Below are 23,509 nucleotides of genomic sequence, written 5' to 3'. Positions count from 1 at the left end.
CTTTTGGAAACTTGCAAAAATTGAACTGTAATTATTTATTCCGGCAACAGAAGTAAACATTTGAAAGAAAACATTTGTAAATTTATATTTACATAAAATGCATGGATTCAACACGATTTGTGAAACTTTCAGGTCCTTTAAGGTAAAACAAGGCCACAAAACTGTTATTTGACAGTGCATGCAAAATACTGAGGTCTTTGTTATGTTGTTCTACATAGTAATTGCACAGAAAACAAACGTTTGCAAAGAATTGCTTGTGCATCAAACGTGCACAACACCAGTGCAGTGCTACTGTAAACTTGTACCATGCAAAACATTCCACAAAGCATAAATTACGTTACATATGAAGGGAAGGCATAATTATTCATTTTACAACACTTAGCAACATAGTGAAGGCTCATCCCTGCAGTGAGTCCCTTACTTCCTGAGGAACCAAGTTAATGATGGTGTCATGTTCACGGTAAGTGGCAATGACTCCACCCAAGTTAGGCTTTTTCACATCGGCGTGGTATAATATTTTCTTTCCTAAAATGCACAATTTCTTGTTTGTTTATTCTTTTATTGCTAAGTTGTATCAGGGTTAGAGTTTTTGGTTCTATATTGAACTGCACGCACAGAACAATATAGTGATAAGTGTCAAAACTTAAACATCTGTGCATACATTGTATTGAAAGCTTACATACTCCACAACATTACAACCCCAGTGCACCATAGCTGATGAAAGTTAAATGAAACCAAAACTAAATTAGGTTTTCGCATGAAAATAATTCTGTATAACTGAATAATATGTTCCTGTAACTAAACAGCTAACATTGTAAGGTGCATTACCATGTACATCAGTTAGTTGTCCCCCTATAGCACACAGAATGGCTTCTGGAGCACATGTGTCCCATTTCTTACAGCCTGGTGAAGCAAAAACATATGCATCCGCTTCCCCTTCAATCACTCGAAGAACCTAGAAAACATAATTGTTAAATAAGTGATATATATATATTTTTGTCTGTTGTGAGTTTTGTTTGAACTATTCATACAAATTATGCTTTCTAAATTGTCCAAGAACCTGCCAGTATCTTGGTTAACTGGATCCAGGTTTTGTTCGTATTACACATTTATTACCATTGCAAAATTTAAAGTGCAAAATAAGTGTATGAACCTACAAAAAAATAAGGCCAATAGTTTCAAAATGAATTTACTATCCACATGGCGGCCATTGCACACTTCCCAATCCTTGTTTGATTTACTGAAATGCTTCAGTAGGTGATTAACTAGGATACAACTGTTTGCCCACACATACAAAAGCAAACGAACCCAAAATCAATCCAGTGATTAATAAAATTGTTTCACCTTATTGCCTGCTCCACCCTGTCTTTCGATTTCAGTTGGAGCCATGCTCTCCAAGCACATATTAACCAGCTTATTGGAATGTGACCTTGTAGTTATGAGAATCCTTCTGCCGGTCGGCGGCTCCGCACGGTTCCAATTGAAGGCGCCAAGGCCCAAGAGACCCCAAATGGACCGACCCAGTTTAGCCTGAAAAGTACGAGAACATTTGTCACAGGGAAAAGTATTTTAATCACCATGATATTGCATATATGATTTTAGGCAACATGAAATGCAAACATGAGTAAAGTTGCCGGCAGCATACAGTGGTTAATGTTTAACTGATGAATCACATCGTTCTCTCACCTGGGTCCCAGACTGGTAGTTGTAGAAAGGTTGATTGACGACGCCCCCAACTGCCTTTCCATCCACGGCCAAACCTATTAGGATGGTAACGTGGTCGAGGAGACCTACACAAAGACAGAGTAAATTAAAATTCATCTCAAAGCCAAGACATGAATCAGTTTATTGGTTTACTTTTGACCTATATTTTGAACCAAAATGAACTTACTGTATTGGCCCACAAACCATATTTATTTTGTGCTATACAGCAAAGTGCAAACTACATAAAATAAACATATCTCAACATGGTGACTAGCTAATTTAAACATGCATTTGCTTGTAAAGTCACTTAAGAGAGAACCTAGAATGCAAGTGGCATGTAGGATATTGTAAGTGTATGTAGATTATTAACCAAGGAGAAGTTTACACACAAAAAAAGTTATGTTTTATTACATTACACTTCATGTACCTTCCGTAAATTCAGCAGTACCGTCCAAAGGATCAACCCAAACCACAATCTACACAAAGGCACTGATATTAAATCGCTAATTGCCAAAAACATGCTTTTGAATAACAAAGCATTACATTTTCCTCAGACACATTGCTGTATGTGGGAGGACATTCCATTTTCATGACTTCAGGATCCAGTTCTAGTTTTGCGTCAGCACTTGGGTCCAATCCTTCATCCTCTTCCCCAATGACATTGAGTTTGGGAAATTTTCCAATTAACGAAGCACGAATGAGCTTTTCAACAGTTCTGTCCGCCTTCGTTTGCAAATTTTTTTGACCTCCCTACAAGCAATAAATACAACCAGTTGCCAATAAAGTTTGTAAATGAATAAGTTTTTACTTTAGCAAAAAATTTAATTTAATTTTAAAAAAATATTATGCTCTTCCCTAGTTGATTCAAGATAGCCTTGGGGAAAAAAAATTCTTACAAAAAGCATCCTATTGGTAGTAAACAAAATTTTTAGTGAACAAGCATGTCACATACAATGACTGTTTATCATCTATATCAAAATAGTAGCACCTTATCTACAATTCCCAAGTCACCGGAGGACATGATTTCTCTCACAACTTCGGCAGCTTTGTCAGCAATTTGTACAGAGGCTGCCAAAACTCGATGAATAACAGGAACGTTAGCCATGTTTTATTGTAATAATCAAATTCTACAAAGACTTTTTAGATTTAAAAAAACCTGATGCAAAGGGAATATATTTTATGCTTAGGTATTATAAAAACATAATCATTTGACCAATGCAAACTGTGCCTTTTTGTTGCTTTATCGTTTTACTGTACAACACATGGAATTGGATTTAAACAACTAACAGGCAGATGCTGCCAAAACTCGATGAATAACAGGAACGTTAGCCATGTTTTATTGTTATAATCAAATTCTACAAAGACTTTTTAGATTTAAAAAAACCTAATGCAAAGGGAATATATTTTATGCTTAGGTATTATAAAAACACAATCATTTGACCAATGCAAACTGTGCCTTTTTGTTGCTTTATCGTTTTACTGTACAACACATGGAATTGGATTTAAACAACTAACAGGCCCACCATGTAACAGAAGTGTTGGGAGTGAAAAATACTTGACTCCGACTCCATTCCTGCTCCTGGAAATAACCACAAAACCTTACCTAAACTAAAGAAATCCTTTTGCCAGTGAAGATACAAAAATCAATTATTTAGGTCAAAATTTGTTCACTCCAAATCCGTTCCTGCTGAAATTAACGAATCCTGCGCCATTCACTCTAGTTTTTGTGTAAAAGTCCAGTGCATTGATAACTTCGTCTTTGCTCCGAACGCGCACGTTATTCAACCCGTATCTCGCACGATTCGCCGCAAAGTTCTAGTAACAAGTTGTTACAACCCAACACAGCTTCCTCTGTTTTTCGCTTCCCGTGATTGCAAGCTGTTGCATTGCACTTTGATACCATACTAATGCTCTGAAATAGTGAAAGAAAAAAAAATTCTTACCAGAACGACAGAATTTACACGAAAAACTAAAGATTGTGTTTTCGAACGTTGAGTGGTATTTCTTAAATAGGTGAAAAAATTTACTGAATTTAAGTTTCTCATCACTATTTGGGAAAAGCCAGCCGTCGAATTCTAACCGGAACGAAGTACGAAAAATATACCTCAAAACTTGCAACGCCCAAGTTTACTTATGCGATATAAGTCACCTGACAGTAGGCTAATCATCTACCGCATCTGCTAAAGCGACCCAGTTTAAATGAAAGAGCTTTTTTACAAAAGCCTTTTCAATTAAAGGTACTTTGAAACCTCAAAACACCCATTGTCCGAAACGTCGTGAAGCAACTGTTTTCATGACGTCCAACGCAAGACATCGACCCAAAGAGTCAATCAATATTTACCTATTCAGTGTCCCAAATGACCACAGAGGTGTAACAGAAGTGGACGCGTAGGTTTGTTATGTTTTCGCGACAACAATATTACGAACTGCCCGCCATTGTAACAATTCCTCTGGGCATTGGCGAGCGCGTTCACAACCGCACGTGCACAAACCACTCAACCGTGCAATGACCAACAGACCGTTGGCCAGATAAACTGACCAGTGCCATTGGACCGTTTCAAACCAAAAAACTTGAATCTCTCCTGAATTATTCAACAGCAAACTTCAAACATGTCCATGCGAGCCTAAAAACGTAAGTACTGCCAGTTAACCTTTGAGATACACTGTGAATTTATTCGAAAATGAAATGTGACTTGCATTTCGTATGCAGTGACTTCAAAACAACCTGCCAAGCAACGTGGTGGTAATAGTTCAATTTTTAAATATTATTTCGTATTTCCGGAAAATCCGGTACAGTTGATGATTTGGACGCATATTTTTTATTAAAACAATATAAATACGACTTTTAAAAAAACAACAGTTTGGCTAAACAATCGCCACAATGCACATAAAAAATGTAAAAAAATTGGCAAATAATAGAAACACAATAAAATTACACCAGTAAAATTTATGGCGCATTTAATACATGTCGACACGGATTTTCGCACAAAAGGCTAAAGACTTCCTTTATCGAGTCAGAATTTAACTTGGTGGGGTCATTCTCAAAAATAAAGACGTTGTCCGGATTTCCAGTGATTTCAACCATCTTGTCATAGTCAAGTTCCTGCTCATCGCCCTGGAAACCAAGCATCAAAATCTACAAAGAATTGAATTTTTGATTAAAGGTACATGGGATATGTGAGTTCATACAAAGGTGGGTCTGAATCATGCTTATAATGACCTAATTTATAAATACAGCACGTGTGTTTTTAGCCAGAAGAGCAGTACATTTTTAATTTTATATTGTCGCTAAAATTATGCAAATATTCTGAACATGACAACCCCATAACGCTATAGCAAAAGGGACACACTGCACCATCTTAACTTTACCTTATAAAAGTGTTCCATTTTAAAGCTTACTAATACTATATTGTCACAAACACCATAGTATAGGGACTACTTTTTAACATTCTATTGAACATTCCTGTTCAAGTGCTGCTGTGTCATCATATATTCAGTCATAATTGTCCACGGTGTGTAATTCAATGTGAACATACGTTTTATCACAAAACATAATTATTAATCGTCGATTTTTTTATCTACATACCTGCACTGGCATATCAGGGTCAGTTCTGATTTTTCTCGCGTATTCCACCGGGTCGTCGCGGGGATTCTGGTTGGTCAGAATCGATATTTTTTTCGGTACCTCTGGTCCTCGCATTCCTGCCTCGGTAGTCAGCAAGTGTTGCATAGAGAATTCCAATGCAGCTGTCACATTAACCATGTTGTCCTCTGTAATCATTAAGTATAGATTGAATATATTTGAATAATAATTCCTCTTCCAGAACACCGCCATCTATATTCACTAACGTCAGACTTAACTTAAAATTGGGCGTCATACCTAGATTGAATACGTATAAGGCTATGCGTAATCAAATTTAGTCTAGCTAGATTGGATGAGTTGTTCTACTGTTGTTGCAGTAAGAATCTTCATTATTTGACCATAACAAATTTGCACCGCAGCACACCTTTAGCGTCGTCTAGCGGCAGAACATTTTTGGTGCAATCACAGCGAATTTATTTACGCTATAAACTGTATTCGAATCAAAATACCCGATAGATTTTGAATAGGGCGTAGGTTTTGAACATATTATTGCATCCTACTGTCGGTGGTTTAAGTTAAACGGCCACACACACATAAATATAAAGGAATACGTATTAAAGATCGCTCACCTGTGTTGATTGGGTTCTGCAATCGTTCAATTACAAGACGACGTAGTGATTCAGCGTTAATGTAATCATTGAAGCGTATCCTTGACGTAAACATCGGTTCTCCGCTGAAGTAAGCTCCTGCCATTCTAATGCTGTCTTGGCCAAGAGTAATTTCCCTTTGGAAATATAATGATACTTGGTTCAATGATTTGGGTTTTTTGTGAAACACCGAATTACCTTACTTATTGTCAAATTAAATCTTTATTTATATATGTTTTACCAAAACGTGAACCCAGTACAATTCAAGCACGTTCCTTCCTTTTAGAACTAAGACACGCTTATTTTCGTTTTAAATATTCTTCTTACACACTTCACATACAAATATCCCCCACATACAAAGTAGGAACAAAACAATTCTCGTTGCCAGGAAAAAATGACGATATGGAAAAAAATGATCAGAGTAAACAGAGAGTTTTCAAACATTTCGCAACTTACTGGAGAAAGAACTCGGCTAACATCATCATTGCTCCTGTGTTTTTGATTTCATTGGCGTGAAACAGGATCACGGAGTCGAATAACAAGTAGGGTGGACATTGGCCTGTGAAAAGAAGAAAATTTGTAAATCATATTTAATTTTTGTTCCCAATCTCCGCCCAAAATAAGATATAAGTAAAATTCTCCGCAAAAAATCATTAAAAATTTCATTAAATTTTCAACAATCCAAGTTTAAACACGAATATTTTGTTTCAAATAAAAGTGTTCTTTTCTAAAGAAACGATTATTGTGACGTAATGAAAGGAAGTTATTTTTTAAATCACTTACGTGCACAGCAAGGTGCTGGCTTGCTCCAACCGCCGCTTTTGCGGCATTCGCTTCTGGCGTTCGCTGGCGGGTGGAGTGAATATCCCGGTGCGTTGCATTTAAACGAGCAGATTGAACCCGACGAGTTGCCTCTCGTGCATTCAGTGGTTCTGTGCAACGCGGGTTCCACCGCCGAACAAACTTCATCTAATAATGTGGCGTAAGACACCGATCAGTCAGTTTGCATCACATGTAGCCTAGTTTATTGTGCCTTGAAGACAAAGGTACAACATTGAAAAAATACACTCACAGGCACGCTTTATGTTCTTGTTTACATAGTCCAACTGTCTTTCATATTGTTATTTTAATTAATTGTTACACTAACAGCACACTATATACTACATACAAAAGGTATGTACATCACATTTCGACCGTAAATTATTTCACAATTCGCTACAGCATTGCGAACAAACGCAATACCGATACAGGAATTCACTATACGAGTTAAATAAAGTTGTAAGGCAGCATCTTACCGCCCGTTGTACTGGCACAGTTCAATCCGCCAACGTTACATGAATCGTGCTGACAACAACATCTGCAAACTGAGTTGGGTTGGTCTGTGTTGCACTGAGTGGAACTGCCTGAAGGTCTATCGTTCTGGGAGAGGCAGAGAAAAATCAGCGCTTTGGTATTAAGGGCTCTATGGGCACGATTACATGTGACAAAAAGTGCTTGGTTTTGTCAAATTGCAAGCTATGTTAAAAACATAAAGTACAAACAAACACCAGTAGCGCATAAATTGATGTTGCGACTGTTTTTTTTAAACATTTTTTAACACTTTTGTATTTGAATGCGTCGTGTAGACAGGTTAACTACTAATTAACCATCGCATACCTGCATTTGGTTGACCATACATGCGTGAGGCTGCTTGCAACGTTTGGTGACTGTCACTCGGGTATGTTCACTACGACGATAGGTAGTTTCACAAGCAAGCTGTGTAAAAACGAGTATAACGTTAATGGTATTCAAACAATTTCGATTTTCCAACGGCATAAACATAATTTTAACAAAAATATTTAAACAAAAAAATTTTTGGAAATAATTGAGGCAAATAACAAATTAAATCAGTCCTCGACTGAAAATTGTGAACTTAGAAAATTATCGTTCTGATAGTGTAAAAGTGCCTGAAAATATTTCAGAATCGGACATCTAATATACCTCATTATACTGACAGTTTTCAAGGCGTCCGTTTCTGTCGCAACTTTCCAAACTATTGGCGTTTCGGCATGTCCAGCATTGCAGGCCTGTAAATAATTTGGTGAAATGAAAGAATCCGATAAATATAATGCAGTTCATACGTGACTGGTAAACTTGAGTTCATTTAAAAGTTATTCGTACTAAAAAAATGGAAATTTTATTCTTATGTAAAGAAATAAAGTTTTGTGTCCATTGTAGACAGAATACAGAACTCTTTACATATTTTGCTACATGATATAATCGTTTTTTGCCTTTCTGATACAGCTTTTATGAAGCACCACAGCATCTACAGCATTCGGTCACGTTAACTGCCATCATGCAAAACTCTTTGCCTTCCCTACAGGTTTTAATTTACCCGTTTCCAAATGCATGCTATAATATGTATCATTTCTTAACGTATGCCAAACAAACCACCTATATTAAGTTAACACTTACCCGTGGTACACCCAAGATACCCAAACGCGATCACTAATGCTAAGTACAACTGCATTGCGAGTCTATAGACTATATTCGTACTGATGTCACTTATTTCCGATGAAAAACGAAACTGCATCGCCAAACCCCCATCGCCGAGCTTTTAACCCAAGGTTACGACCGAGCGACATTCGGCGGCTGTCCAACATGAAAAACGTGTTGATTTAGTCTCCGCAGTAAATTAGACGGGACGTCAAGCCGCCTTTCAAATAAACAATTAAGCGCCAGGTACCCGTTGGCCAGCACCCGCGGGCACAGCGCCAGGCAGTTAGAAACACGGCCCTTTCCTCGAATTTGCGTCCTGTTACATGCACGAGACCTTGAAATCGGGTCTAATCCTTACACAGGGGATCAAATTCACACGCCGGCCCTGTGGTGACGTCATAAAGCGAGACGTGCTGTAAGTTTTAAAATGTCAGCGTCATTTAGCTTCGTCCTCGAACTGAAATCGTTTTACGGTGCCTCTTTGGCAGATTTGCAGATAGCCCATGTAGTTTGCTAATAGCCTGAGTTACCGCTTGTCTGAAGGTCTAATTTACAACAACACTAAGAAACTGACGTTATTTGCGACACAATAGCGCCCTAAAGCATATGTTCACGCAAAGCCGTATTATGACTACTTGTACGGAAATTCTTACGTAAGAACTAAGTTGCATGTATGAATATAAAAACCCAATAACACCTATTTGATTGACAAATAAAAGTTTACTTTTAAGGTTTTACGTTCCTACCAGTTTTTAAATGAAATCGTTTCGGCGTAAAATCTCACCAGAGACTTTATTATATAGTTTGCATTTAACTGTGCCGTTATGAGCAAAAAAAGTCAGACAGCTTTCGCTAAAACCACTAAAACACCCAAGTGACACATTAATTACGCCCAAATTAGCGTTAAAAAAATAACATTTTTATCTTTGATGAACTTGCAATTTTCCGCATCCTTCAAACCTTGAAAGACCAGGGAAAGGTCAGCAGGTAAGGTTAGGTGTTGCTGCCTCCAGCTAAAACATACAGAACGGGTGTTTATTGCATTCTTGCATCAGTGTCAAGGCAACCTGTGAGTTTTACTACGTCCAATTACAAGACACAAAAGGGTCATAATGTAGATGACGGGTGTGTTCCAAAAACGCCCTTTTTGCTGACAAGGTATAATATTTATATGTGTGTGAAGCTTTTGCTGAGGGCCATTGTCCGATATTTCATAACGGCAGACCTTGTCTACGTTTGTTTGATGTAGGACGGTTATTGGTTGGGCAGTACAACCAATAAGTACAATTTCATGACAGTCATATAGCACATGGGTGTGTGCAGAGTTTTTGTCAAATGTGGTTTAAAGTGGTTTCTAGACTGCATCTCAAATTTGGTTCCCGTGGCTTGTTTTCCATTTAAACTAAAATATGAATTGTATAAGCTGCATACAAATGGCCACTGTTTCGACCTATAAGGTCTCATCAGTGCAGCTGGTGTGACTATCAGACGACTTCGCAGACCAAACTATTGGTTAAGCATTGCTTGGCCATAGTGTTTCCACCTTGTTTTCTCCGTAAGGTTGAACCTAGTTTGATGCCCAACGGATGACGGTGATTGTATAGTCACCACAAAGTGGAAGTCTTTGCTTGGCCGTTTGGACACAATTCATATTATTGGCTCCACTTTGCTAAAATATAATGGTTACGATGCTTCCGATATTCACCCGTTTGGTTCACTACTTCAATAGAAATACAACACATGAAATGATTTCCTGTGAAGTAGCCGTTTGATTGAACACGACGCAAGTACATTATTTGGTTTGTTGCTGATGCTGCCAGGCATACTACTTAGTAATTAAAAGTTCTTCTGGCAAAAAGAAACACTTGTTTGTTCGACGTTTCGGTCGTTATCCAACAGACCTTCATCAGGATAATTACATTATTTCGGTCCAAATCCGAACATTTCGCAAAACGTTTTAGTATTAGCCCCCCAAAAAACGTACGGGATAGTCAGCTCACAAAAATATTTTGTTTCAACAAAGACTATAAAAATTATTATTGTACTAAACTTTGATTAAAATTAACGCTTTTATGTATAAGATACAGATAAATTCGAAATGTAGATCGCTGGATCTAATCCTGGCCTCCAGCATTGTTCAATTTAAACGATCTTATATTTTCTGGCCCAACACACAACTACACTCATACTAAAGCGATTTGCCAGTCTGCGTTAAACTTGCAAAATCAACACACTGTATTTTTTAGGTCTTTCTGGTACGCCGACGACCGCGTTTTTTTGTGGAAGTGGGGCTACGCAAGTGGGAAATACACAGCAATAAATACAACGTTATAATTCCTCTTTCGGCGCCGAGAGGTTGTCATCGTCGTTTGGTTCTTTGGTTTTGTGATCTTCGGCCAGGATGATGGGTTCCTCTTTACGCCCTGCATTGGGGTGTTTTCTGCAGAAAAAATTACTCCATTTTGACGCCAATTGCATGTTTCTTGACGTTGAGCTTCTGGTTGTACGTTGTTACTTTGTATACTTAGTTTCAGTTCAACGTTTCCACGTTTCATCGAGGTTTATATTATTATTTCAGAAATATTCTGCAGCTCTCCTTTAATGTCTTTACATATTTAACAGTTTATGAGAACATTAACATGTTTTATTTATTCATTTAAAACGTTTCGGCAAGAACTTAATACATCATCAGTTAAAAATGACGCGGTTGCTTAAACTCCAGGATTATATGGAGCTGACCTGACTGACGTCACAGATCGTAGATAAGGCTTGCGGAGATGGTGACGTCATGTATCATTGCCAGTCTCTTTATTCTCAGAATTATGGGTAAAACCGTTAATAGTTTTCCTAACTGTTTTTTTTATACTAACTTATATAGCGAAGCTTGTTTAGTTAGTATAGGCTATATACTTGTTTACTCACTGGAAGTGTTTTATAACTTTGTTGATAAAGTCAACTGCACCCGACGTGTCCACATTAATAGCACCGAGATCTGCAAAAACACAGTTGTTCACAAAAACAACTACGCGAGTTGCTATCGCTGCCTTTCAAAGTACTTATTTTTTGAATCACTTACACGATTAAAACAAATCTGTTTAATCATGTTTCAATTTGCGCTGCAAAAAAAATAGAAATCATATGACGCGCAATTAATTACGTCATGACACGTGAGAGTCAAACAACAGACATATATCCGGCAGCAGTTTTGCTTTTGTGACAAAGTACATGAAATGACTGATATTACCGTCAATGGATTGCACTTTGGCCGCACTCATGAACACGTCATCAATGTAACTCTCCTCTATTAGTGTGCGTTTGTGAAAAAGATCAAGCATTTTCTTTAGCGATCCGCCTTCTCCATCAAACATTTGATCAAACTCCTTACTGGTGCCTGCGAAAAGTGAAGTTACAACGACCTTTTGTTGTGAGTTTTATAAAACAGGTAACTCACCTACATCTATAGCCTCGCTCAGAGACTGCAATAAAATTATAACAAAACAGCGTTAATTGGTTACCTCATATGATGGAAAGACATTTTGTTACTGTATCACTTGTAATTGTTATCATAATTCCAGTAGCTTATTAAGTACTAGTCAAAATTTACCTGAATTTCAGCCTCAGCATCACATAGACTTATCAGAAGAAGCAGAAAACAAACAGTTTGTTTACTGAAGTAAACCAGCATACTGCAACAGCATTAACTATCAACAACACTTCGCGCTTTAGAAATTTATGCTAGAAGGCTTCAGCTTGCTTAAACAATTTCCGACTTGTGATAAGCGTTTGTGCGTGTCGGAATTGCTGAAGGCGATATTGCCCAATCACGAAAAACGTCTGTGTCTGCAGCTTGGCAAAGTGGCAGTTCTTGCAGTTAAGTTGTTTACACGCTTTGAAGCTACATTCTAATCATACCACGTGAACTTGTAAAGCTTGTTTCAAACACAACAAAAGATCTTATGGCGAAGTTTAGAAATTGCTTTATTTTGGCAAAACGATGTACTTACACCAGCAGGCGGCGAAGTGAAGCACGTTGGGTGCTGTTTTAAATCATAACATTCAAGGAAACCCAGCAGACTACATAGATGGTTTGATGGCAACTTGTGCAATCGTGCGAAACTTAATATTCTGAAAAATCTTTGCGGGATTGCATACGTTATACTCACCACCCCATTTCTGTTTCTTCCGACTTGACGCCGTTTTTGCTTTTACCATTGCATTTCTACGTTCAATGAGCATTGAAACTCTCTAGTCGATTTGTGTACGATACGGATGCAGGATGAAACGGGTATTTTTTATTACTACAAGCACAAAAAATGGATATGCGTCGCCGAACAACATAAACTCAACAACGCAAAGCAAAAAAAGCGTATAGCGGTGCGAGTACAGGTGTTCACCATAACATTGGAGTCGGCAACCTATTATGGAACAAAACGATACGGCCTTTCGCGCTCACCTTGACCAACTATGCAAGACAACAGGCAGTTGCTTGCTTATGTGGGTCGGGCGAAGGGGTTGTTCATGCGCAAGCGGTCGTGACTATTACATATTATACTCGAGTTGAGCAGTAAATTGCACCAGACGAACGCGAGAAGAAAAGCGAATCCACTGTGTGCGCACCACGACGTCATAATCGCGATGAAACGGGCGCAAGCGCACGAAAAGTCGGAAATGGGATCTGAGCAAACCTGCAAAGGCGCAGGTTCGAATCGAGGTAAAGGCGAGTGTGGCGGTTCGCGAGGACAGCGTGGAACACAACGTAACGTAAAAGGTTATGTAGCGGAAACAAGAAGCAAATACAGCCACGTGACGCAGTGGGAGGGGGGTCCACAGTGTCATGGGAGCGTTTACGTAAGTTTTTTATGATCGATAAGATGCAAGAGTTGTTCAACTAAAACCGCACAAAGGTGCTTGGACTTCTGGATATGGTGTATGTACTGAACAACCTGTGTCATTTTAAGATGTTACGAGAACTTTTTTAAGGGTGTTATACCTGAAGCGTACAATTATAAATCAAAATCTTCGTAAATTCTGTCAATGGAAAGAGACGCTTTATATGCCAGTGTCAAAGAGTGGCCGCGCGGAGGATGTTGGTCTTCACACGCCTGTAGTACAGCGCGCTTTCATTAGCTGGCTTCAGTAGTGTATCTTTTCCAATACAAGCAGGTACTTGTCCGGTAACTTTTTGAATAATGTTGTGGAATTGCAAACATTGATGGGCAACGTTTTAATTGGATCCGGTTGGGGGGAGGACACGCGTGCACCCCACTTATGACGTCACAAAGAGTCACGCAGAAAAAAGACAAAACAACAAAAGCTCCCCCATTCCCGAAAAACAAGTGGCATAGCGCGTTTAGTTTGTACACTGTCGGTAAATCAACACGACAACGGACTTAACAAATGCTCCGCAAACCCAAAGGTTGGTAAAACGCGTAACACAACCTTATAAAGGAATATTTTCTAAACGGGTAATCGGTAAAGTTCGAAGTTGTCAGTCACGCGCGCTTGGAACGCATCAAGCGAGGTACTGGTAGGTGTCCTTTTCGCCTTCCACACGTTCAAGATATTCTTTTTCAATGAGAATGTCTATGCATTTTTTGATGACGGGCACTCGCGGTTTGAAGCGAGTCGAAAGTTGGGCAAGGACTTCGCTGAGGAGCTGCTGATGCTTCTGTTGCTTGCGCATCTTCATTATGCGAACGATTGCCGCCTGCGTTGTGACAGTGACGTCATAATGGGGTAAAGTTTGAAGGTAAACAAGGATGTAACAAGTTTAAAGGGAATATAATTATGTGCTGTTTTGCATGGTAATGCATACTTTGTATAGTTTACCAGTCATATAATATGTTTTTTATTACTTGAATATTATCAATATATAGAGCTGCAGAAAATTTTAATACCTGAATAAGCATTTTCCTATCCTCTTCAATGTGTTTGTGCGTGACCTCCTGTTCTTGTTTCAACTCGGTTTTAACTGGCTTGTTGATATTCACGCGCAACTTTTTGCTACAAAAGAAAGACATATTAACATAAAATCCTCAGTGATTACAGAACCGTTTTTCATCAGTCGGAAATGGATTAGGACTGACCTTTTGTAAGATACGCACAGTTCGATCTCATGCTCCGGTTTGAGGTCAACCGTTTCTGAAGAGTCTTTGCATTGGAGGATTTTGCACCGGAGAAGGTGATGCAACACCTTTCAGAAAAACAAGAGGTGTTTTTAGGTAGGCTGAAATACCCATTGGCTGTAGTTCGTATAGAAGTTACACAGCAGCTGAACATTCAGGTCTGAAAGCTACATGCTTTCGGTGGGGTTTAAACACACAACCATAAGTTTTGAACACCTACAGCTGCTCCAACTTCTGAGTAACTTGGTGAAGGCAATGATGTTCTCCAAGCTTATGCAATGGATGATCTTGTGTTCAAAATTCGGGCTTATTTTAATTTGGTTGGATGTTGGATTGTGTCTTTTATAATACATTGATTTACAGCAAATTTGTAGAAGGTATTTTGACTGACAAAAGAAATGAAAATAAAGTGATATGTGAATTCCTATTGATCACAAAGTAGGGCTACTGTTTTCGAGTGATTACAAAGTCATATCAATGTATTTCTTCACCTGCAAGAGAATGTCCATCTTAAGCTTCGTGCTTTCTGCCAGCTGTTGAACAGTGTAGCTGGATGCTGAGTTATATTGAAGCAGGATGGCCATTTGGAAGGTCGAAGCCTGCAACGTTTTGGGTTACTACATGTCACGAACTTTTGAAAAGGTTATTTTTAGGTCATAGGAGCAAATAATAAAGGTATTCGCATTCACCTGGAAGGTGTAACGGCTTTTGAAGCAGTTGGTGACGATTTCGCCTTTAGACATCTGGTAAAGCCACGACAGTTTTCGGCCTGTATGCTGTTGCGCGTAGAACTCCGTAAACCGCTGGTAACTCTTTTCCAACTGTAAACAACTTGTTTTTTTCGGGCATAACAAGTGATATCATGGTGAAGAAGTATATAGTGCTACTGTTGCTGGCATGCATTGTAATTTCAGAAGAAATGTCCTTCAAACACAAAAGGTACGTAAATTATTCGAGTGAAATTAGGTGACGTTTCTATTGATAACATATACAGCCATCGACAAAAGCATGCGTAAATGACTACCACTAAAGCCCATAAACCAAAAAATCAATAATTTAAGCCCATATTAACGCAACACACCTCGACTGGTAATCTGAACTTGACGGATTGCTGAAATGGCCACGAGCCAGAACACAGGACTTGTATTGTAAAGTCTATATCTAGTGGAGAAGACTTCTGCAAGTGACCTCGGAAATTCTCGTTCAAGTCCTTGCTTACGCCGATGTCTTGAAACATTCGCTGCAACTTGGACGTGTACTCGAACCCACAGGTTTGCTGTGACGACACAATCAAAAAGAGGTTACTAAAGGTCACTTTCAGCACAGTGAACTTTAATGAAGATTGACTGGCAATTTGGTTCATAATCGTTTGTTGATTGATTTTTAGTTTGCCGATCTAGAATGAGGTTAGTATATGGATGGCAAAGCACATAAAAACATGGAGTCAATGATTTTTAGTGGAAAGGTCCACTGTTTCGACCTATCGGGTCTCATCAGTATAGTTTTAGTAACTTACGACGATCTTGCCATCAAAACAGCCAAACAAAGACATAAAAAAAAACACTGCAAAGCACGTGCAATGAAATATGTTTATACGCAATGTTGCGTCAGAGCCTTGTAAAATCGTGACACCAAAAAAGCATCACGTAAACATACGATGTTTATTAACAAAACAACAACAACGCGCCCATATGTAAAAGTTTGTCTAGTATCGTATGCAATAAACCGCGAGTGCTATAACACCCTTCTTCAATTAACAAAACTGACATGAAATAACGGGAATTGAAAGGATTGTTGTAAAAAACGACCGCTAATGTAACATTGACTGGAAAACTGTGGGAATCAGTATGTGTTACTCGTCTGAAATCCACACTTTTTTTGACAAACCAGCGCTATATCAATTTTACATTTTGAGTTGATACAAATCGACCGAAAGTAAACAAAATAATGAAAATTTTTTCCAAAATATTCTGTAGTCTACCCCCAAAATACATTAAAATTGTGACTAGGGGTAGTATACAACTCTAGCATCAAATTTGGAGCCATTGTCATTATGCAAGGTCGACGACTGACAACTTGTCATCCTAGAAGGGCTGAACAAAGAACTTCTCCGCCCGTTTGACAGTGTCATGTGACATAAAAACGGATAACGCCCACTTCACAGAACGCCATGTAAACCAAGGGGGTGTCCCTGTTTGGGGAACTTATCTTATGCGGCAATCGCAGTGACGTAAGTTTCTGCCGCATAATCTAATTTATTTGAATGAATTGCTCTTAGAACTATACTTGATATTCAAGTCAAGCACTTCATGGTCTTTGATAGGCCTTAATCAAACAGTTAATATTCCCTACAAGCTAAATAAACGAATGACTTTGCTGTGTTCATAACTTCGGGCACTGTGTATATATAGGTATACTAAAGATATTTAAGATAGGTGTAATAGTAAAAAAATTAAATGTTTAATTTTGCTTAATAGACTATGACACTAATGGACAAGAATAGGCACTGATAAAACCAGCAAACGGTGATTTTGTCACTAAAAATCACACCTTTCATAGGATCGCATAATTACATCGGTAAAACAGGGAATTTTTGCCGACATCTATCACTTACTTTCAGGCGGGAAATCATCTGAGCTTCGGCGTCGTCGCTAGCCGAAGTATGCTGTACCAACCTCCTTGCAAGCATTTTGGAGTAGAACGTCTGGAACACGTCTTTGTCGTCTATGTAGCGGAACACAGTCATCTGTAGAGGGGAAATTCAAGATTATGCGGAGTTTCTTTTGCGGGTGAATGTGTAATCCCAGTGTAAATGAGTTTTTCCCAGAACTAAGTGAAAGAAACTGGGTAAATGAGGATGAATTAAAAATTTGTTGCAAATCCACATGATTGGATATAATCAGGTTGCCTCATACTGTCATTATTTTTTTACTATTGTTTTTGCGACCTTTGTTAACACCTGAAAAATAACCAACAATGACTTACGAATAAATATTGTACAAAATAAAGTGCAGTTTACAGCAAGACAGCGACACACAGCCGTAAAGGGGGAAGACACACCGGGGACATGTTTCGAGGCGAAAGGGTATTGTCCAGATTAAACTGATCACATCAAAGTATTGGTAAATTAAAAAAAGTGACATGCGTGTGAGAAGTTTGGTTGTGTTTGTGAGGAAAAAGTCGTTTAAAATGGCATCACATATTTAAATGTTCCAAAATGCGGAATACTAAAACCAAATTTAAAGTATCAGCTCACTATTTCTTTAAGTGTAGCCTCAAGTTCGGCATCTTCGGAAACCTTTCCGTTCTTGAGCAATGTGTCGCAGTACCTAAGAAAACACAGGGTTTACCGTTGTCTGATCGCAGTGGCAGAAATCATCTGCATAAACGGAAGGTCGCTTTGCAGGTTGCGCACCAGTGTATCTGGACCACAATATGCACTCTAAATGACCCGGTATGCCAAAGGTCGTGAGTTCAAACCCCACCTGGAGCTTGATTTTTGGAATCTCGATTGGAAAAAGGCGTTTTGATCCAGTTAAGCTAAAATGTCTTGGCAGTTATACCAGTAAACGTTGTGATGTTTTTACAACGGTATACCACAGTTTTTTTTACTTTTTACCGTGTTTGAATATTATGATTATACACTAAGTACATACAGCAATATGTGCGGATTCCAGTTAAAAGCTAAAAAAACATGACTCAAACTTAAATGAATTTGAATGACAAACCAACCAAAAAACAACCGCAACACACTCCGTCCTCGCTGAGATTCGAACCCACGCCCTTTTGTTTCCGGCTACACGCACTACGAGACCAACAGTAGTCTGATAACAACTTGTGTACGTACCTGGCCAATAGCTCTGGTGACTTGGACGACGAATTCGCAGTGATGGTTACGGCGTTTTTGTTGATAAACCGACTGCACGCTTTGTCCAGTGCGGCAACGAAGCCTGGATCATTGTGAAATGAGCTTTCAACGAGAGCGTGGTATTTTTTATGGACGTTCAAAATCGTTTGAACATACAGTGCAGGGTCCTGGAACAGAAAACACGAATTGAGAAGGGAAATTTTGCATTTGTATTTCATAATGTGCCGCTTAATGTGATGGGAGAGTTATGCTACCAGGCACATAAAACATAGATTAAGACACTAGATGTACTGTAACCAGTAAATTAAAAACATTTAAAATCAAATATTTCTTTTGCAGAGCCTATTTTTAGCCAAACTTAACAATGCAATGAAACCACTCATAACAATTGGCCAATTTTCAGTGACAACGCAGTGTCGATAGAGGAGTATATTTTGCATGACAATGACACTTCCTGATTACAGGAAAAAGTACAACCTTTATCATCACAAAAACATGAGCTTTAACATACGTTTATAGCAGTTGTTGAACATTGTTCAATGGCAGTGTCTCCCTGAGTGTGGATGTGTTTCTCTAGCAGACTCTTCAATTCTCCCAGACCGTTTTCAATTTTTGACACAAGCGTAAACATCCTTCCCAAATCTACACAGGTGTGGTTACATCTATACTGTTTATAATACTAAGTTGCAAGAACATGTAAATGAGCTGCTGCAAGTAAATGAATTATAAGGTTAAAACTTAAAATTATCATGTTTAAAGTAATAGTAAGATGATATGGTATCATCTTGTCTGCCAGCAACCATTAGTCTATTGTGACATGTCGCTTTAAAAATGTAATAGCAAACTGAAATATATGATTTTCTGTACTGTAATATGTTTTCAGGTCTAATTGTTTCTGTAATTCCTTTCAAGATCATAAAAAATTCTTTAAGACTAAACCAGCTCAAAAGGCGATTACACTATATGTAACATTTTACCAAAATACATAAAACAAAGTAGAATTTAAATTTTGCCTTCATTTTTATCGTCATTTAAGAGGCTTTGAAATTCTAAGTGGAATTGTGCTAGATGTCGTTCAATGAGGACAAGCTCGCATTTTCGTGCAAGTTGTTCATGGGTGGATTCATGAAGGTAAACTTGAACTCGACGTTCTTCTTCATACAACCGAGCCTCAGCCTGTAATTACAAACCAAAAATATTGCAACAGGACACTGGAATCTCCCAAGGACATTTATTTTACAAAGTGTCTAATATGTTCAAATGCAAAGTTGTCGCAGTATAAAAATTTAATCAAAACAGCAGCAGATTTGCAATCTATTATTTGGTTTGATGACACAGGTTTTACCACAAAATACCAGGTCAAAAAAATAATTATTCCAAATCGTCTAACTGAGGCTACAAAATTGGTAATTTTCAATAGTTATTCTTTTTTGTATGTACTCGATCGTTCTAGTTTACTCCAATTTCTTGACTATTGTCTTGGTCAGTACAGTTGTTCAACCTAATTAATATATATATACTTCAATTTTTTCCAAGGGCTAATTCTTTTTCATATAAAATATTAAAAAAGTGTAGTTTGATGGTACACTAAAGATTTACCTTTTTCATGTACTCAGTGACAGGATTTTGAGCGAGGAACTCTTGGCTTTCAGCAGTGTAATATCTTTCAGTGTTCTCCAGGAAACTTGCTTCAAACGCCTCCTTGTATACGCTTAGCGAAACTTCACGATTAAACGGGGAGTTTTCGTTCAGACCAAGTTCAACTAGAAAAAAAATGGAATCAGCTTTTGGTTCTTAGTTTTCCTGATATATTCACAATGCTCAGTGTAAAATTATATAACTGAGTTTGCCATTAATTTGTGAAGTATAACTTTTTTCTGTGCTTTCTAGTTGCAACACTCAGTGGCACAGGACGACAAAGCATCTTTTACAAAATACCAATAAGCATCTTTACAAATCACTAACTGCTGCACAACTAACAATACTCTTTCTTCTTTCTTACATGACCTAAAACTCACATTTACAATCTAGCCCCCCAATTTCAAACTTTTAAATGGTTATAATATTGGGACTTAGCAGAAAGTGATAAAAGTAAACCTTCTGGATATCTCAGAGCCTGTCTTTCTGGTTGTGTGTTTAAGTTAATTGCTGAACTGCTGCCTGGCGTGTTGTTGTTACTGCTTGGAGATCTGGCAAAACTGGCCGATGACTTTACTTTTCTGATTTCATCTCCGTCGCCAACACCAATCTCAACTGTGTAAAGTTGGAATGTTTTAGTCTCTGTTCTATGTCTTTGAACCTTTGTTGTTTAAGTAAACATAGAGCCTTGCAGTAAAGGGGTAGTTATTGCAGCAACGCTACTATAGCATGTGTACCAAGGCAATGTTTCATTTTTCAACAAGGTATTTGTATAAAATGCTAACAATTTAATACTGCATCAGTTTCTTCTAAGTGGACAGGCTAACAACATTGATCAATAACTTCAACAACAAATTTCAGCACCGAAACCCTAGTGATTGGTGGACACTATATCCTAAACAGGAATTCTATTATAAACTCCACAAACTGTGCATAAAAAGCAAAACAATTTTTACCGTAGGATCTCAACACCCCGCTGATCAGTGATGTGTTGATGGTCTCCCCGTTCCGTTCTTTCTCAATCAGGTTAAGCACAGCTGATGTCACTTGCTTGTATAAAGGTTTGAACAAATTTTCCCTCCATATTACCAAGGCAAGCTGCAAAAATGTGTTACAAGTAATTTGACAGGTGAATTTTTGTTGGCCAGTTTGAAAAAATACCATTATATACAGTTGGGATTTTTATTTAAATGCTGTTAAATGCCCTGCCACGCGATTGTTCGAAAACAGTGATTAACAATGTATAAAAAATTTAAATCAAATTGTGTTCAAAAGAAAACTTTGCAACAAAACTTCATACATACCGAGTAAATTTCATAAATTCCCTTTCTGCCTTCATCGTATTCCCTCTTTACCCAATGTCGGTTCAAATACGCACAAACACCATTGAGGACGCGGCTGCTGAATTGATAGTCCTTCCACCGATGGGTGTAAAAATTTAGGACATCTTCATCCAAAAGATTTTCTCCAGACTGTAAGTAGGATAAAAGCAATTAAAACATGTATACAGAGCTATGCATATGCAAATATGTTATGCAATTGTAAGAATATATATCAAAACACTTGTAACCCCATAAACCTCTCATATGATCGTTTCTGTACAGGAGCCGAAAAACAGTATTAAAAGGGTGTTTTAAATGTCTTGAACTTACGTTTCTGCGACCAAAATGAGATGGACAAATGTCCAGCAATTATAAACAGCTTTATCAATAACATAGTCCCTTTAAATACTTTAACCTGGTTTTGTCAGTTCACAGCTAGAACCAAAACACTGGGTAACCAAGTTATGTGAGCGCCTTTTAACAAACATAACCACAAGTCTTTACAATACCTTCAGTATGTCAGTAAGGTAATGTTGAAGATATTGCTTTAACTTTTTGTATAACTCCATGCCAACAAGATGTGCAGGTGTAACGCCAGGCGATTTTTTGGCTGACGCTCCCCGGGCTGCTGTGGGGCTTGCATTGGAGTGTGGTCCTTGCCTGGACGACCCACTCTTGTACACTGACGTACAGTAGTTGTATACATGACTGGTAATTCAATGACTTAAGGTAAAATTGCACTTTTGAGTGACAGTTTACACCAGAGGTCAGCAAACCTGCCAAAGCCACAATCTGAAAGGTCTCAGTAGGCCATTCTATTTTTTTAGCAATTATGTTCTCAGTCATAAATTATTATATTATTATATATATTCAGATAATTTCTTTATTTTGCTCTAAAATTATTTAGCTCTATGGTGGGCCATAGAGTTACTGCAATGGTAAGAAGCCTGCAGGTGGATAGTTTTCTCGGGCAGGCTTTAATGGAATACAAGCATTAATGTTTCCACATAATTTAGGTTTTTTACAAAATTAAAGACATTGATGACAAGGATACGAGTATAGTTCCATATAACGCTGTCTCTCCATGCTTTGACTTGTGTAAACCTTAAACATACATACAAAGCTTATGCTTTTACATATATCACATTAGTACAACTGTTATGTTCAGTATGCTGTTTATAAGCCAAACTGGAAAAATGTCAGACACAGATGCACAGAAAACTAACACTACCTGACAAATGCCTTTTTGAAGATCCTCCCATATTTGATCTAGGCCTATATATCTCTGGCCATGAATATTGGCACCACCATTGCGGTTTTCTGGGCGCCTAAAATGAATAAAATGATAACTAAATAGATACATACTAAATGAAACATTGGATACCGACCGTGTCATTTTTGCTGATGAAACAGCAGATGGCGTATCAACTGACGATGGTGTCTGTTGTCCACCAGTAGGTAGGCTCGACTTGTGTGTTTTTGATGGAACGGCAGCAGCAGAGGCAGAGGAGCTTTTTCTTCGTCGCTTTCCAATCTTGCCGTTTTGTGGTCAAATCATTTACACATCGGTTTGACAAATCTATTCCAAATCTGCAAGCATAACTTAACATCATTACTCTCTTTTTCCATAAAAGGACCAAGAGCCTCTGATTCTACATTTTGAAATGCACTGTACACTTGTTCTGAATTGTTTTTATTTGGCCAAAAACATAATAAAGCAAATTCAACGTGTTTCCAATTGCGCTTTCTGTAGTTTGCTAAACTATATAAAGCAAACATGCTGCTTCGCAATGAAAGTTCACGAAACAAAAGAAAGGCACTGCAAAACATGAGAACTTGCTTTCAAACAATGAACGTCGGTCACCAGCCTTCTCTTCTCTTTGATAAAACGTCACTGGCAATTTTTACTTTCCAAAAGTTACCGAAAAATTACCACTTGCGGCGCATACCTCAAAACATTTTTTGAGCTTGTTGGTTTACCATTGAAGCTTATTGTATAACTAAAAAAATCAGCAACGTTTGACAACAAAAACATTTAAGTAAAAGTAGTTTCTGTTTTGATTTGCATGGTAAAGTCTGGATGAACTACTTTAAACGGGATGTGTAGGCCTACAAGAACGTTTGTTTATACACGGTATTGGAAT

General features: G+C 38.0%; 4 protein-coding genes across 4 annotated transcripts; all 4 read right to left on the bottom strand.

Annotated features, from left to right (window-relative positions):
• Positions 1–48: 48 nt before the first annotated feature.
• LOC145908451 (3'(2'),5'-bisphosphate nucleotidase 1-like) lies at positions 49–2,976 on the bottom strand. Its single transcript, XM_082995733.1, has 7 exons — positions 2,693–2,976; positions 2,248–2,454; positions 2,132–2,180; positions 1,687–1,790; positions 1,345–1,530; positions 829–955; positions 49–525 (listed from the first exon to the last, which is right to left on the bottom strand). The coding sequence occupies exons 1-7, from the start codon at positions 2,807–2,809 to the stop codon at positions 398–400; spliced, it is 918 nt and encodes a 305-aa protein (XP_082851859.1). The 5' UTR covers positions 2,810–2,976; the 3' UTR covers positions 49–397.
• Positions 2,977–3,481: 505 nt separating this feature from the next.
• LOC145909449 (uncharacterized) lies at positions 3,482–8,324 on the bottom strand. The gene is made up of 10 exons (XM_082996839.1): positions 8,309–8,324; positions 7,915–8,000; positions 7,591–7,689; positions 7,230–7,353; positions 6,718–6,903; positions 6,391–6,493; positions 5,917–6,071; positions 5,291–5,475; positions 4,670–4,840; positions 3,482–3,616 (listed from the first exon to the last, which is right to left on the bottom strand). Exons 1-10 carry the CDS (start codon positions 8,322–8,324, stop codon positions 3,482–3,484), a joined length of 1,260 nt encoding a protein of 419 aa, XP_082852965.1.
• Positions 8,325–10,666: 2,342 nt separating this feature from the next.
• On the bottom strand, positions 10,667–12,173 carry LOC145909017 (uncharacterized). The gene is made up of 5 exons (XM_082996337.1): positions 12,017–12,173; positions 11,864–11,888; positions 11,657–11,803; positions 11,335–11,404; positions 10,667–10,852 (listed from the first exon to the last, which is right to left on the bottom strand). Exons 1-5 carry the CDS (start codon positions 12,095–12,097, stop codon positions 10,741–10,743), a joined length of 435 nt encoding a protein of 144 aa, XP_082852463.1. The 5' UTR covers positions 12,098–12,173; the 3' UTR covers positions 10,667–10,740.
• Positions 12,174–12,684: 511 nt separating this feature from the next.
• LOC145909234 (cullin-1-like) lies at positions 12,685–22,951 on the bottom strand. Its single transcript, XM_082996564.1, has 18 exons — positions 22,754–22,951; positions 22,597–22,693; positions 22,420–22,469; positions 21,875–22,073; positions 21,348–21,515; positions 21,000–21,141; positions 20,005–20,168; positions 19,419–19,581; positions 18,917–19,047; positions 18,385–18,572; positions 17,794–17,866; positions 17,152–17,283; positions 15,619–15,813; positions 15,227–15,358; positions 15,029–15,136; positions 14,499–14,605; positions 14,310–14,415; positions 12,685–14,119 (listed from the first exon to the last, which is right to left on the bottom strand). Exons 1-18 carry the CDS (start codon positions 22,759–22,761, stop codon positions 13,925–13,927), a joined length of 2,358 nt encoding a protein of 785 aa, XP_082852690.1. The 5' UTR covers positions 22,762–22,951; the 3' UTR covers positions 12,685–13,924.
• Between the last annotated feature and the right edge of the window lie 558 nt (positions 22,952–23,509).

Source organism: Ascidia mentula, chromosome 7, assembly GCF_947561715.1.
Source record: "Ascidia mentula chromosome 7, kaAscMent1.1, whole genome shotgun sequence".
NCBI lineage: Eukaryota > Metazoa > Chordata > Ascidiacea > Phlebobranchia > Ascidiidae > Ascidia > Ascidia mentula.
Note: the sequence above shows the minus strand (reverse complement) of the source record. Positions and strands in the feature narration are given on the sequence as shown.

Coding starts and splice junctions, on each gene's coding strand:
- LOC145909017 (XM_082996337.1), bottom strand. CDS start 12,097: ATGCTGGTTTACTTCAGTAAACAAACTGTTTGTTTTCTGCTTCTTCTG. Junction 11,889..12,016: donor ATGCTGAGGCTGAAATTCAG/GTAAATTTTGAC, acceptor ATTTTATTGCAG/TCTCTGAGCGAGGCTATAGA. Junction 11,405..11,656: donor CAAAGTGCAATCCATTGACG/GTAATATCAGTC, acceptor GTGTTTTTGCAG/ATCTCGGTGCTATTAATGTG.
- LOC145908451 (XM_082995733.1), bottom strand. CDS start 2,809: ATGGCTAACGTTCCTGTTATTCATCGAGTTTTGGCAGCCTCTGTACAA. Junction 2,455..2,692: donor ACTTGGGAATTGTAGATAAG/GTGCTACTATTT, acceptor TATTGCTTGTAG/GGAGGTCAAAAAAATTTGCA. Junction 2,181..2,247: donor GCAATGTGTCTGAGGAAAAT/GTAATGCTTTGT, acceptor GCCTTTGTGTAG/ATTGTGGTTTGGGTTGATCC.
- LOC145909234 (XM_082996564.1), bottom strand. Junction 20,169..20,999: donor CGGGGTGTTGAGATCCTACG/GTAAAAATTGTT, acceptor TTTTTTTTCTAG/TTGAACTTGGTCTGAACGAA. Junction 15,814..17,151: donor AGATGATTTCCCGCCTGAAA/GTAAGTGATAGA, acceptor GTGTCGTCACAG/CAAACCTGTGGGTTCGAGTA.
- LOC145909449 (XM_082996839.1), bottom strand. Junction 7,690..7,914: donor AAAACTGTCAGTATAATGAG/GTATATTAGATG, acceptor GTTTTTACACAG/CTTGCTTGTGAAACTACCTA. Junction 5,476..5,916: donor GCAGAACCCAATCAACACAG/GTGAGCGATCTT, acceptor TAATGATTACAG/AGGACAACATGGTTAATGTG.